General features: G+C 38.0%; 1 protein-coding gene across 5 annotated transcripts in view; it reads right to left on the minus strand.

Annotated features, from left to right (window-relative positions):
* CDK17 (cyclin dependent kinase 17) overlaps nt 1-15,490 on the minus strand; it is a 111,487-nt gene that overhangs the window by 41,899 nt on the left and 54,098 nt on the right. For all 5 annotated transcript variants that reach the window (XM_086400795.1, XM_086400793.1, XM_086400791.1 and 2 more), the window contains exon 2: nt 354-500. In XM_086400795.1, coding sequence (XP_086256921.1) covers nt 354-500 — 147 coding nt within the window. The remainder of the gene's footprint in view (nt 1-353; nt 501-15,490) is intronic.

Genomic DNA, 15,490 nt, shown 5'->3' on the forward strand with positions numbered 1-15,490 from the left:
CCTGGAATTTCACAAACTTACTGTGCACTTCTAAGGTGTATTAACTTTAGTTATAAGAATAACAAAAATATTTAAATGTTAATTTAAAAGTAGGTACTTAACTAGGACATTACTATACAAAGCATTGTTATTTAAGAACCACTGCAGTGTCAGAGACCAGGTAGAGTAACACTGTTTAAGAATGGAACATTCCAGTAAGCAAGCGAAAGTTACTGAACTAGGGAAGGAGGCAAAGAAATAAACAAAAGGAAGCTTATTAGGAACTTACCAGGAAAGTAAACGTACATAGGATTTATAAAGCAAATCAAGGGAGAGGCATCTGTCCTTCCCACCCCACTCACCCAAATATTTACCATTATCTTTGCTGCTGTTTTCTTCAATAGTCATTTGCTCAGCCAATTCAGATAACGATTCATCAATAGTCTGGCTTCCTCGAAGCGTGAGGGATAGCCTTCTCTTAAATTTTTTCATCCTATCAACTGAATGTGACTTGAAAAATCCTGAAAGAGAATAGAATGAACACAAGAGTAAAGCTATGAATATCTTACTGCTCAAGAACAATGTTTTTCTGCGTTTACTGGGAATCTTCAAAATAAGTATAAAGTAAGAATTCTCACGTGCCTCGAACATCACAAAATCTAGCCTATTCCTTAAAAAGATCCATTCATTTTGATTAATGCCATATGTATATAGCATCATCAGAAGAGCAAGAATTCTACAAAACTAAAGATTGACATTTTAAGCATCACAATTAAACTTAGAAGGATTAGAAATTTTCCTAAAATGAACTCTCTAAAAGCCACTTCAGTGAAAATATATTATTATTTTGATGTGTCAGTTCCATCATTATATCAATCATCGTATTGCAATCAGTGGTATCTTTAGATACAACTGAGGAGATAAGACAGATGAAAGCAATGAAGCAGGGAGAGAATAAAGAATGAAGTCTGACAATTTATTAAACAGCACCAGCAGAAATTTTCTTTTTTAAGTTCTTATTTAGCCAATATATTGGGGTTCTGTTCCCCCACCCCATCCCATCAGTTGTCAGGAGTCTCTTCCTATTATCATAACAATGCCAAATTTTAGAAAGAAAAAAAATAAAGTCTAATTAACAGGTTTCAAAATGCCTACTCCGTAAAACTATTCTTATCTCTTAATTCATTTAGCCTTCCTAATTCTAAAGAGTAGACTATACTATCCCAATATCACAAATAAGCAAACAGGCCCAAAGAAGTTCCTTGACTGAAAGCAAACAATTGATGACGTAAGTGAGATTTAAAACTAAGATTATCATTTCTGAAATCAAGATGTATCACAATTAATGCAATGTCAATTACAACTGATAGCTTTCTCTTTTCTGAGTTGTACATATACCAATGGTACAATTCATAGTGGAGTCTTAGATATGATTAAACAAGGTACTGGTTGCCAAAATCAAGTCCTCAATTATTTACCCATAACTTCTTTTCTAATTTACAGTCTTAACTGTTGGAGAAGGAAATGGCAACCCACTCCAGTATTCTTGCCTGGAGAATCCCATGGACAGAGGAGCCTGGCAGGCTACAGTCCACAGGGTCACAAGAGTCAGCCACGACTTAGCAACTAAACCAATTTACCAGATTACCAAGCATATTACAACCATTAGCCCAACTAAAAGTAAGAATGTTCTAACACTACTATGTTAAAATACCTGTTTAACCACCTAGCGCTGGATATCTATTTTGAATTGGCAAGTATTTTGCTTACTTTTTCATTCCAGGGCTTTACTCCAAGTAGCTGAGTGTGCTAAACAAGCTACATAAGGTATTTATAATGAATAATTTTTGTCTGCTCAAAGGCTGGGGGGAGGGTATCAAATACAAATTTGTAAGTAATATTATGTTTTACCAATTCTGTTTTACATTCTTAAAGATAAATTACTGTTGCTGAATATTTTCTACTATCTTCCAGTTGACTAATCCTCTTTTCAGCTGTGTCTAAACTACAGTTAAACTGATCTATTGGGTTCTTAATTTCAGTTACTCTATTTTCAGTCCTTTATTCTTAATTGATTCCTTTCTATAGATTCAAGTTCTCCAGTGAACTTCACCATGCTGTCAATTTTCATGACTAGGTTAGTTACAGAATTTTAAAGCTCTTGCTATAGCTCCAGAATTACATAACCTATGAATAATCTGTATAACCTGTTTCTACTGCTGGTTTTCTTCCATTGGTCCTATTGCATGCATAGTAATTTTTTTTTTTTACAGAATACTACACATTGTATGTGAATGACTACATGAAAATACTTAGGAAAAAATGTAGAAGCTCTGGATGATGTTTTCTTCTTCTAGAAAGGATTTAATTTTTTTTCCACCTGCTCTTCCAGAGTAAGAGCAGACCACCTCAGTCCAATTAGGAACACAGCAGGTTTGAGACTGAGTTTCAGATACAGTAAAGACTAGCCTACTTCTGCTTGCTTCCACTCAGTGTGGCCTTTCAAACAATGCCAGCTGCAAACCTAGGACAAAAACAACAGCAAAATCTACTGAAAGCTCCACTCAACTCCCTCAAGTCATATTTTGCTCACCTCTCATACACTGCTCAATTTTATCTTATCCCAAAGAGCTTAAGAGGTAGAAAATATTTCAAGAGGAAACCCAGCACAGAGTATCTCTCTCTCCTCTCTTGAATCTTTACTCCTGAAGTCTTGACTGACTCAGAATCTCTACAATGCCTTCAAACTATACTTCTTCTTCCCTAGTCTAATAAGGAGCCTTGGTGGTGGTTTAGTTGCTAACTCCTGTCCGACTCTTGCGACCCTATGAACTATAGCCTGCCAGGCTCCTCTGTCCGTGGGATTCTCCAGGCAAGAATACTGGAGTGGGTTGCCATTTCCTTCTCCAGGGAATCTTCCCAATCCATGAATTGAACCAGGGTCTCCTACATTGCAGGCAGATTCTTTGCCAACTGAGCTACGAGGGAAGCCCCTGATAAGGAAGGAGCCTTCGTTTGATACTAATTCCTCTCATCACAGACAGAAATGGAAGTTTAGATATGGATTAGATGGAGATAATACATATTTTAACAAACAAGGTGAATTTATAGGAGGCAGTCAGTAAACTCAAAGATTGATTCCAATTAAGAAATCTGTAACTATAAAGCTCTCCTAAATGTTAGATTCTTTACTTTTCAAAGTCAGTCTTCATTTAGCTCTACCCTGAGAGTCAGTAATCTATGCTATTTGTTTAAAAAACAATAGTATTTAAGGTGAATTGAGCTATTGCCAATCTCATCTACCCTTTAGTTTCTTTAGGAATTTATACTAGAGACACACCCTTCCTTTGTAAAGCTCCAGAATCACCCTGTGCAATAATGGGCTAATTCTGCAAGCTTGGGGGGTCAAACTCTACATTCCAAAGAGGGATCACTTAAGACTAGCTCCTGGAAGATAACCTCTGACTCCTGCAATATACTGCCTGATAAATTTCTTTGTATAGCTGAAATCTTGGGCCATACCCAATAATTTATATTAACAATGTAAATTATGGTAAATCCTTTTGTATGCCTGTCAGTTTGACCTCTGGGGAGAGAAAGAATAAGGGAAGCTGGAGACTGAGTAAAGACAGTCATGTAGGTACTTCCATGCTTCAGTCGCTCAGTCGTGTTCACTCTTTGAGACCCCATGAATCGCAGCACGCCAGGCCTCCCAGTCCATCACCAACTCCCGGAGTTCACTCAGACTCACGTCCATCGAGTCAGTGATGCCATCCAGCCATCTCATCCTCTGTCGTCCCCTTCTCCTCCTGCCCCCAATCCCTCCCAGCATCAGAACTGACCCCTAAAAAAACCCTCTGCACTCCAAGATTCAGGTAAGCTTCCCTGGTTAGCACCACTCTGACATGTCATACAAGACAATTGGAAGAATGAAGCACTGTCATGCAACTCCACTAGGAGAGAATAACTGAAATTCACACCTTGTTTCTCTTGGACTCTGCCCTACATACCCTTTCCCCTTTGCTGACTTTAAGTATTTTTTCCCTCTAATAAAACATAATCATACGCTTAACAGCTTTTTTAAAATCTCTATGCCCTTTTGCAAATTATCAAGCATGACAGTATCCTAGGAACCCTCAACACATACTCCTTCAAGAAATCTGCGTACCCAAACAAAAAGCCCTAAGAGCTACTCACTCACAATTACCAATTTTTTGACTCCAATTTTCTCAAACACAGTCACATGGTTACTAATGTCTAATCATACAAACACCACCACTTGAGAATCTTACACACCATTTCTGAAAATTTGCTGACCATGTACCTGCCTCTTATTTCAGATGACAATAAAGAATAAAAAAAACTATAACAGATGTGTTATTATGGAATTAATTCACATAACACAGAAACAACCCATTCTGACCATTTGAAAAGTAGACAATCCAAACTCCCTTGTACTATAAGTAAAAAATACACACTGGATTTTAAAGACTTAGTAGTTTAAAAGAATGTAAGAAAAAATCTTTATATGCATAATGATTTTTTAAAATTCTAGATATATTTAGTTAAATAAAATGTATATCAAGAACTAATTCTACTAACTGAATATGCCTGCAAAATACTTTAAAAATCCAGTATGGTGCTTGCATTGTATTTCTATTGGGATACTGCCAATATAGAGCTTGAAGTAAATTTTGGTGGTTTTAAGTGGGTACCAAAAAGGGGGATGGAAGAAAATCACATAAGCCTTAACATTTTCTTCATACAATGCTTTCTGAACAAAATAGTAAGAGAAACTCTATGTGTTTATAACTTAGAATAGTAGGCATTTCCATCAAGAGTGGAGAAAATTCTAGTCTATAAAATAACTTTATATGTATTTTCTAATCTGTCAGGATTAAGAAAGACATTTCTAATTCATATTAGTAAGAGAAAAGACACTTCATAATAAAACACATCACAGCCTCAAAAAGGTCCTATTTTTATCTTCCATGCTGTAACTGTAACCTTTTAATTAAGTCACAATGATCAGTAAACACGGATGTTAAAGAATTTCATTAACACTGCCTAGATCATTATTAAAGAAAAAATACTCCCAAATTAAAGATTTACCAACATTTCTAATTATCTTTGAGTTGTGCATACCAACCTTTTCCCCCATTAGCCTGATGACAAAAATACATACAATGCTATAATAAAACACCTTTTGCGAAGTAAAAATTACTATTTACATTAACTACTATAATAAAGCAATGCTAAATTACTGATTTCATAAAACCAAAACCCTCAAGAGATGGGATAAAATATTTATTCTGTTTTAGCAAAAACTTTTATTTGGAATTGTGAGGATCTTTCAGTTCAGTTCCGTCGCTCAGTCGTGTCCGACTCTTTGCGACCCCATGAATTGCAGCACGCCAGGCCTCCCTGTCCATCACCAACTCCCGGAGTTCACCCAGACTAATGTCCATCGAGTTGGTGATGCCATCCAGCCATCTCATCCTCCGTCGTCCCCTTCTCCCCCTGCCCCCAATCCCTCCCAGCATCAGGGTCTTTTCCAAGGACTGGAGTTTCAGCTTTAGCATCATTACACCATCACTTTTATGAAGATTAAGATATGGTAAGAATGTGATTTAGAGTGAATGCTTAAATATTTAGTTTTATATTTAATTCATGCCACTGAAAAACTATTTTTACCTTAGAAGTAAATGTGTTGTGATTTAAAATTAACCCTAAATAAAAACTCTGCAACTGTTTGGTTTTAATATTTTTAAGACCCATCTATAGAGAGAACAATTATTTTCAAATTGTTACTGAAATTATTATTGTTATTGAACAATTATTTTCAAAATCAAATTTCAGCCTAAGTATTACTGTTACTCTTTAGAGGGCTCTTTCCTGACCGCCTCTATTCCTTTCTTTTTTACTCACAGCACTTAACACAAATATACAAATACATAAATACATTTATATTCCATTCAAATATGTGTGCATGTATAATACAAAACAACTTTCATGCCTTTCTAGCTGTCAAAAAGATCTCCAGTTTTTTGCCATAGCTAGATCAAAATTTTAAAGGTAAGTAAACAAGTGGACAGGGACAGGGAAGCCTGGCGTGCTGCAGTCCATTGGGTCACAAAGAGTCAGACACGATTGAGTGACTGAACTGAAATAACTGGGACCTGATTAACTTAAAAGCTTTTGCACAGCAAAGGAAACTATAAGCATGGTGAAAAGACAACCCTCAGAATGGGAGAAAATAGCAAATGAAACAATGGACAAAGGATTAATTTCCAAAATATACAAGCAACTCATACAACTCAATATTAGAAAAACAAACAACCCAATCAAAAAGTGGGCAAAAGACCTAAACAGACATTTCTCCGAAGAAGAGAACAAACACATGAAAAGATGCTCAATATCGCTCATTATTAGAGAGATGCAAATCAAAACTACAATGAGAAAACACCTCACACCAGTCAGAATGGCCATTATCAAAAAGTCTACAAACAATGCTGGAGAGGGTGTGAAGAAAAGGGAACCCTCTTGCACTGTTGGTGGGAATGTAAATTGATACAACCACTATGGAAGATGGTATGGAGATTCCTTAAAAAACTAGGAATAAAACCAACGTATGACCCAGCAATCCCACTCGTAGGCGTACACCCTGAGGAAACCAAAACTGAAAAAGACACACATACCCCAATGCTCACTGCAGCACTATCTCCAATAGCTAGAACATGGAAGCAACCTAGGTGTCCACTGACAGACGAATGGATGAAGAAACTGTGGTACACATACACAATGGAATATTACTCAGCCATAAAAAGGAACACATTTGAGTCAATTCTAATGAGGTGGATGAAGCTAGAGCCTATTATACAGAGTGAAATAAGTCAGAAAGAGAAAGAGAAATAACCTATCAGTTCAGTTCAGTCGCTCAGTCGTGTCCGACTCTTTGTGACCCCATGAATCGCAGCACGCCAGGCCTCCCTGTCCATTGAGTCAGTGATCCATCCAGCCATCTCATCCTCTGTCGTCCCCTTCTCCTCCTGCCCTCAATCCCTCCCAGCATCAGAGTCTTTTCCAGTGAGTCAACTCTTCACATGAGGTGGCCAAAGTACCGGAGTTTCAGCTTTAGCATCACTCCTTCCAAAGAAATCCCAGGGCTGATCTCCTTCAGAATGGACTGGTTGGATCTCCTTGCAGTCCAAGGGACTCTCCAGAGTCTTCTCCAACACCACAGTTCAAAAGCATCAATTCTTCAGTGCTCAGCTACACTAATGCATAAATACAGAATCTAGAAAGATGGTACCAAAGAATTTACTTGCAGGGCAGCAGTGGAGAAACAGACATAGAGAATAGACTTATGGACATGGAGAGAGGGGAGGAGAGGGTGAGATGTATGGAGAGAGTAACATGGAAACTTACATTACCATATGTAAAACAGATAGTCAATGGGAATTTGCTGTATGTCTCAGGGAACTCAAACAGGGGCTCTGTATCAACCTAGAGGGGTGGGATGGGGAAGATGGAAGGGAGGTTCAAGAAGGAGGGGAGATATGTATACCTATGACTGATTCATGTTGAGGTATGACAGAAAACAACAAAATTCTATAAAGCAATTATCCTTTAATTAAAATATCAATTAATTAAAAGAATTTAAAGGTAAAAGGGCAATAAACGATACTCAGAATTACTTCATATAAACCGTGCCTCTTTCCCTTCCTTTGCCAAATACACACAAACAGCTGAAAATGTTGAAAAATCAGTTTCCAACTACAAGTGCTTAAAATATGTAATGTGTTAGCTTACTTTATCACTGGAGTCTAAATTTGATCTGGGATTGCCTGCTATACAATTAAGAAAACTCTTCAGGTTATTTTTTTCTTTTAAATCCTGAAATGTAACTACAGGCATACCTTCTTTCATTGCACTCTGATTTATTGCACAACAGATAATGTAGGTTTTTTGTTTTTTTACATTAATGGAAGGTTTGCAGCAACCTGCAAGTCTATTGGTACCATTTTCCAATAGAATTTGCTCACTTTGTGTCTCTGTGTCCCATTTTGGTAATTCTCACAATATTTCTAACTTTTTCATTGTTATTATATTTGTTGTAGTGACTTGTGATCAGTGATTTTTGATGTACTATTGTAATTGTTTAGTATGTATAATATACATATATGTCTTAAAAAATGTATGAATTTTTGCCTAACTGAAAAATTTATGGCATTTTGATTTCTTCTTGTTTGACTTAGTATGAATGGAATGCTAGATTTCTAATTAAAAAAAAAAAAAAATGCAACAAGAAACAAAGGTTTACCGTACAGCACAGGGAACTATAGTCAATGTCTTATAATAACCTATAATGAAAAATAATCTCAAAAACAATATATGTGTATATGTATAACTGAAATCACCTTGCTGTACACCTGAAATACTATAAGACAACTATACTTCAGTAAACATACATCAGATCAGATCAGTCGCTCAGTAGTGTCCGACTCTTTGCAACCCCATGAATCACATCACGCCAGGCCTCCCTGTCCATCACCAACTCCCGGAGTTCACTCAGACTCACGTCCATCGAGTCAGTGATGCCATCCAGCCATCTCATACTTGGTCGTCCCCTTCTCCTCTTGCCCTCAATCCCTTACATAGTAAGAAGAAAAAAAAAGGAAATCAAAACAGCCTTACTTCTAATATGGAGAAAGTTTTAGCAGGCTGGATGGAAGATCAAGCCAGCCACATTCCCTTAAGCTAAAGCCTAAATCACAGCAAGGCCCTAACTCTCTCTAATTCTATAAAGGTGAAAGAAACTAAGGAAGCTATAGAAAAGTTTCTAGCAAAGGCTGGTTCATGAAGTTTAAGAAAAGATGCTATCTCCAGAAAAGTGCAAGGTGAAGCAGCAAGTATTGCTGTAGAAGCTGTAGTAAGTTATTTAGAATATCTAAGCCTGGTGGGCTGCCATCTATGGGGTCGCACAGAGTTGGACACGACTGAAGCGACTTAGCAGCAGCAGCAGCAGCAGATAAGGTAATTAATGAAGGTGGCCACACTACACAACAGATTTTCAATGTAGACAGAACAGCACTGTACTTGAAGAAGATGCCATCTAGGATTTTCACTGGAGGAGAAATCAATGCCTGGCCTCAAAGTTTCTAAGAACAGGCTGACTCTCTTGTTAAGAGGCTAGCACGGCTGGTGAGTTTAAGCTGAAATCAATGTTCATTTACCAGTCTCCAAATCCTAGAGACCTTAAGAATTAGGCAAAACTACACTGCATGTGCTCTGTAAAAGGAACAACAAAGTCTGGATGACAGCACATCTGTTTACAACAGGTTTGCTGAGTATTTTAAGTCTACTCTTGACACCTACTGCTTAGAAAAACATTGCTTTCGTATTACTACTCACTGACAATGCATCTGGTCACCCTACAGCTCTAATGGAGATGTACAATGAGATGGATGTTTCGTGACTGCTAACACAACGTCCACTGTGCAGCCCATGGATCAAGGAGTAATTTTGATTTTCATGTCTTAAATATATTTAATACAGCTACAGCTGCTATACACAGTGATTCCTCTGATGGATCTAGACAAACATTCTTGATTCATGGGAAGAAGTCAAGATATTAACAGGAGACCTGGCTGAAGTTGATTCCAATCTTCATGGATGACTCTGAGGAGGTCGAAGACTTCAGTGGAGGAAGAAACTGCATATTTGATAGAAATAGCAGAGTTGTAGTGTTAAAATGGAATCTGAAGATATGACTGAACTGCTGCAATCTCATGATAAAAAGATTTAACAGATGATTAGCTGCTTCTTAAAGACGAGCAAAGAAAGTGGTTTCTTGAGAGAAATCTCCTGGCAAAGATGCTATGAAGATTGTTGAAATAACAACAAATGATTTTGAATACCACATAAACTTAGTTGATAAAAGAGCAGAAGAGTCTGAGAGGACTGAGTCCAATCTTGAAAGACGTTCTACTGTGGGAATAATGCTATCATACAGCATTGTATTCTATGGAGAAATCTGTCACGAAAGGAAGAATCAATTGACACATCAGTTGTTACAGGAAAAAATTGCCACAGCCACCCCAACCTTTAGGAACCACAACCCTGATCAGTCAACAGACATCTTCCAGCAAAAAGATTACAATTCACTGAAGGCTCAGGTGATAGTCAGCATTTTTTAGCAGTACTTTTAAATTATGGTGTCCATATTCGTTTTTTAGACATAATGCTATTGCATGCTTACCAGACTACAGTATAGGTAAATGTGTTTTGTATACACTGGGGGAAAAAATCTGTGTGGCTCACTTTAATGCAGTGTCTGGAACCAAATCTACAGTATTTCTGAGGTATGATGCCCATATTCCATTTACTTACAGAATATACAAATAACCATTCTGGAATACCAACTGAGTTTTGCCATAGGAATGGGAAACCACTTCTTTATTTTTTACTGTTGTTACTGTTTTTAAGCCAACAGCTGTATAAAGCTACAAAAACTCACAACTAGGTCCTTCGCTATGAGTATTTACCAGTAAAAATGCTGTCATTTTGTGGACCTTTTGGTACTTCCAATTAAAAAAAGAATTTGTACTCAAATTTACCTTTTAAACCAAACTTTTCCTAATTAAAAGATCTGAGTGGCAATTCTCTGCTTGTATCTTTGAAATATTCTTAAAACAATTTCTTATTAATAACTGTAGTTAAAGTCAAAGAAAAAGCTAAAAATTGTTTTAAAAATGCTATGACTTTCCTTTAGGTAAAGAAGCTAAATTTACATGCAGAAAAAATTAAGCATTTTAAAGTTTGGATTAAAATCCAAGCCTGAGGGACTTCCATGGTAGTTCAGTGGCTACAACTCTGCTTTCAGTGCAGGGGGCATGGGTTTGATCCCTGGTCAGGGAACTAGGATCCTATATGGCACACAGTGAGGCCAAAAAATAAAATTTGTTTAAAAAAATTTTTAATGCAAAATTGAATTTACAAACTAATACTTTTTCACTTAGCACTGCTGTTGTCAATCTTTCCAAAATACCTAGTAGTTAATACGACTTCTCAAAGAGAGCTTTATTTACTTCTTCATAACATTTTCTTCAGTCACTGTTTTATATTAAACATGTAAATGAAATAAATTCACTGAGTGGACTGTAAGCAAATTTTCTAATAGTTTTTCCTCAATAATTAAATCACAATAAATATCTACCTCTTTCTTGGACACTTGAGCTAGCTATACTTAGAGGAATAACTAAAAGTGAAGTTTTTTCACTAGATACAACAATTTCTTATTTGCAGAAAACAAATTTTGTACAAAAGACTGACAGAGCACTGAAATAAAATTTCAGTCATGCCTATGGGTTTTTTCCCACCACTTAAATACCTTAATCCTTTATGTGTTCAAATCTGAGACTGATTCTTTTCATTTGAAAGTATGAGCAGTCAAACAAACAAACCAGAAAAAAAAAGAAAAAGACACCTACCAACGACTTTTGTCTATTCATAAACACACATTAGAAGGACAATATAATACTGTGACACTTCAGGTGCAAAATATCATTGCAGGAAGCTCTTGGGGTTGCTCTCACCCCACCCCCTCACCAAAAACAACCAGCAAAGTCAAAAAAGGACCAGAATCATCTATCTCAGAACTCTGTCACCTGACTGAACCCATGTAACAACCACGGGAGTGCTTGCTGAAGGGAGAGGCTGCTGATCCTGACAGGAGATCCACATGTGCAAACCAGTCAGCACTGCTCACTCCTCAGCCTGGTTCCAACAACAGAGACGGCTGCAATGCAACCTGCATTCCTAGAGCAGCTGGCTGGTGCCAGGGGAGACAGTGGGGAACTCTGACACAAAAAAAATGGGGGCTGCAGATTTTGGTCAGTCTGGCAAACCCCTTGAGAGACTGACACAGATAAAGGCACGCTTAAGGCCCTTTTGGACTGACAGGTGTGCCTATACCAGCATCTATTGAGAGGTTAAAGAGACAGCAATGGTTTTTTTGTTGTTGCTTGAGCCAAGTATTAAAGAAGATCTTCAGCAGGTCACTACCTGACTGCAAAGATAATGGAACAGAAACTTTAGTGACCACACACAGGAATACACATTTGCAAAAATCATTTGGCAAAGTCACAAATGGATGGGAGCAGATCTCAACAGCCAAGAAACATCCACAGCCATGGTGTGGGAGTATCTGGTTTACAGATTTACCACATTATAGTACAATGTCCAGATCTCAACAAAAATCACACAGCACACAAACAAGAAGAAAGCATGGCCCATTTATAAGAAAAAAAGCATTTCACAGAAACCTTGAGGAAGACCAGAATTTGTAATAGCCAAAGGTATTAAGTAAACTGCCCTAAATATGCTCCTAGTTAAAGGAAGCTAAGAACAAAGAACTAAAGGAAACCAAGAAAACAATGTACTGAAAGAGAGTATTAATAAAGAGACAGACATTATAAAGGAACCAATGATAAAATTCTGGGCTTCCCAGGTGGCACTAGTGGTAAAGAACCTGCCTGCCAATGCAGTAGACTTAAGAGATGTGGGTTCAATGGTCAGGAAGATCCCCTGGAGAAGGGCATGTCAACCCACTCCAGTATTCTTGCCTGGAGAATTCCATGGACAGAGAAGCCTGGTGGGCTACAGTCCATGGGGTCGCAAAGAGTTGGACACGACTGAAGCAACTTAGCATGGCACAATGCAAATTCTAGAGCTAAGAGTACAGTAACTGAAAAATTCACAAGAGACTTAAGAAGACAAAAGTAAAGATCAGTGAACTTGAAAGAAAGTAAAACTTACTAGTTTGAGGAACAGAAAGAAAAAAGAAAGAAGAGAAATGAATAGAGCCTGAGGGACCTACAGAACATCATCAAGTGGAGCCACAAAACCAGTCACAGGAGAGATGAGAAGGAGAAGAGGGTTAAAAAAAAACAGTGAAGAAATAAAGATTGAAAGTTTCCTAGTCTGATGAAAAACATGAACATATACATCCAAGAATCTCAACAAACTCCAAGAAGGATAAACTCAAAGAGATCCAAGCTGCGACACATTATATTCAAAGTGTCAAAACCCAAAACAAAAAATAAATTTTGAAAGCACCTAGAGAGAAGCAACTTGACACAAACAAAGGAACCCTCAATAAGATGTCGCATCAGAAAATACATGAAGATCAGGTGGCACTGAGAATAATGTATTTAAAGTCTGAAAAGGAAAAAAAAAATCTGTCAACCAAGAATTCTAATTTGGCAAACTATTCTTCAAGAATGAAAGATCAACAGACATTTCAGATAAAAGCTTAAGAGGTTCATTATTAGTAGATCTGCCCTGTAAGACATGCTAATGGGAGAGCTGTAGGTTGGAATGAAAGGATATTTGATGGTAACTCAAAGCCATAAAAACTAAAAAATACAAGTGGAGTTAAGTATGTGTAATTATAAAAGATAGTATCATTGTACTTTTGGTTTGTAGCTTCACTTCCCCCCACTCTTTCCTATATGATTTAAAGGACAATGCACACACACACACTTAAACCTATGTTAATGGGCACACAATGTATAAAGAGATAATCTGTGACAACAATATAGACAGGGAAGTTAATATATTATTTATATATATAAATATATATTTTTATACATATCAGAGTCTTTATATATTATTGAGGTTAAGCTGGTATTACTCAAGGTAGGTTACTAGAAGCTAATTCTAGTTTCCAAGTAACCATTAAGAAATTAACTTAAAAATATGACAGAGGGCTTCCCTGGTGGCCCTGTGGTTAAGAAACTGCCTTGCAATGCAGGGGACACTGATTCAATGCCTGTTGCAGGAAGATCTCACATGCTGTGGAGCAACTAAGCCCATGCACAACTACTGAAGCCTCCACGCTCTACAGCCCATGCTATGCAACAGGAGAAGCCACCATATGAGAAACCTGTGCACTGCGACCAGAGAGTAGCCCAAGCACAGCAGAGAAGACTGCACAACCAAAAATTTCAAAATTAATTTAAAAAAATATTACAGGAAAGGAAAAAAGGAAAAGAGTAAAAAAGTCAACTACAAAAAAATCAAGTAAGTGTAAAACAGGTCAATAACAGAGGAATGAAGGAACAAGAGACAAACGTATATAGAAAAAAATAGCTAAACAGAAGAAATCCTTCCTTATTAGCGGTGGTTTAGTCTCTCAGTTCAGTTCAGTTCAGTCGCTCAGTCGTGTCTGACTCTTTGTGACCCCATGAATCGCAGCACGCCAAGCCTCCCTGTCCATTACCATCTCCTGGAGTTCACTCAAACCCATGTCCAACAAGTCAGTGATGCCATCCAGCCATCTCATCCTCTGTTGTCCCCTTCTCCTCCTGCCCCCAATCCCTCCCAGCATCAGTCTTTTCCAATGAGTCAACTCTTCACATGAGGTGGCCAAAGTATTGGAGTTTCAGCTTTAGCATCATTCCTTCCAAAGAAATCCCAGGGCTGATCTCCTTCAGAATGGACTGATTGGATCTCCTTGCAGTCCAAGGGACTCTCAAGAGTCTTCTCCAACACCACAGTTCAAAAGCATCAATTCTTCGGCGCTCAGGTTTCTTCACAGTCCAACTCTCACATCCATACATAACCACTGGAAAAACCATAGCCTTGACTAGACAGACCTTTGTTGGCAAAGTAGTGTCTCTGCTTTTGAACATGCTATCTAGGTTGATCATAACTTTCCTTCCAAGGAGTAGGCGTCTTTTAATTTCATGGCTGCAGTCACCATCTGCAGTGATTTGGGAGCTCAAAAAAATAAAGTCTGACACTGTTTCCCCATCTATTTGCCATGAAGTGATGGGACCAGATGCCATGATCTTCGTTTTCTGAATGTTGAGCTTTAAGCCAACTTTTTCACTCTCCTCTTTCACTTTCATCAAAAGTCGTATACAACTCTTACAATCCCATGGACTGTAGCCTGCCAGGCTCCTCTGTCCACGGGATTCTTCAGGCAAGAATACTGGACTGGGTTGCCATTTCCTCCTCCAGGGGATCTTCCCGACCCAAGGATCAAATCCAGGTGTCCTGTACTGCAGGCAGATTCTTTACTGACTGAACTGCGAGGAAGCCCAATACTGGAGTGGGTAGCCTTATCCCTTCTCCAGCGAATCTTTCTGACCTACAAAACGAATCAGGGTCTCCTGCATTGCAGGCAGATTCTTTACCAGCTGAGCTACAAAGGAAGCTACATTAAATGTAAATAGACTAAACTCTTCAATGGAAAGGCAGAGGTTGGCAGAATGGATTTTAAAAATATGGTCCATCTATGTGCTGCTTCGGAGAAGGCAATGGCAACCCACTCTAGTACTCTTGCCTGGAAAATCCAATGGATGGGGGTGCCTGGTGGGCTGCAGTCCATGGGGTTACTAGGAGTTGGACACGACTGAGCGACTTCTCTTTATTTTTTCACTTTCATGCACTGGAGAAGGAAATGGCAACCCACTCCAGTGTTCTTGCCTGGAGAATCCAAGGG

This window comes from Bos grunniens, chromosome 5, assembly GCF_055505025.1.
Source record: "Bos grunniens cultivar Pamir isolate PY7600 chromosome 5, Bosgru_T2T1.0, whole genome shotgun sequence".
Classification (NCBI taxonomy): domain Eukaryota; kingdom Metazoa; phylum Chordata; class Mammalia; order Artiodactyla; family Bovidae; genus Bos; species Bos grunniens.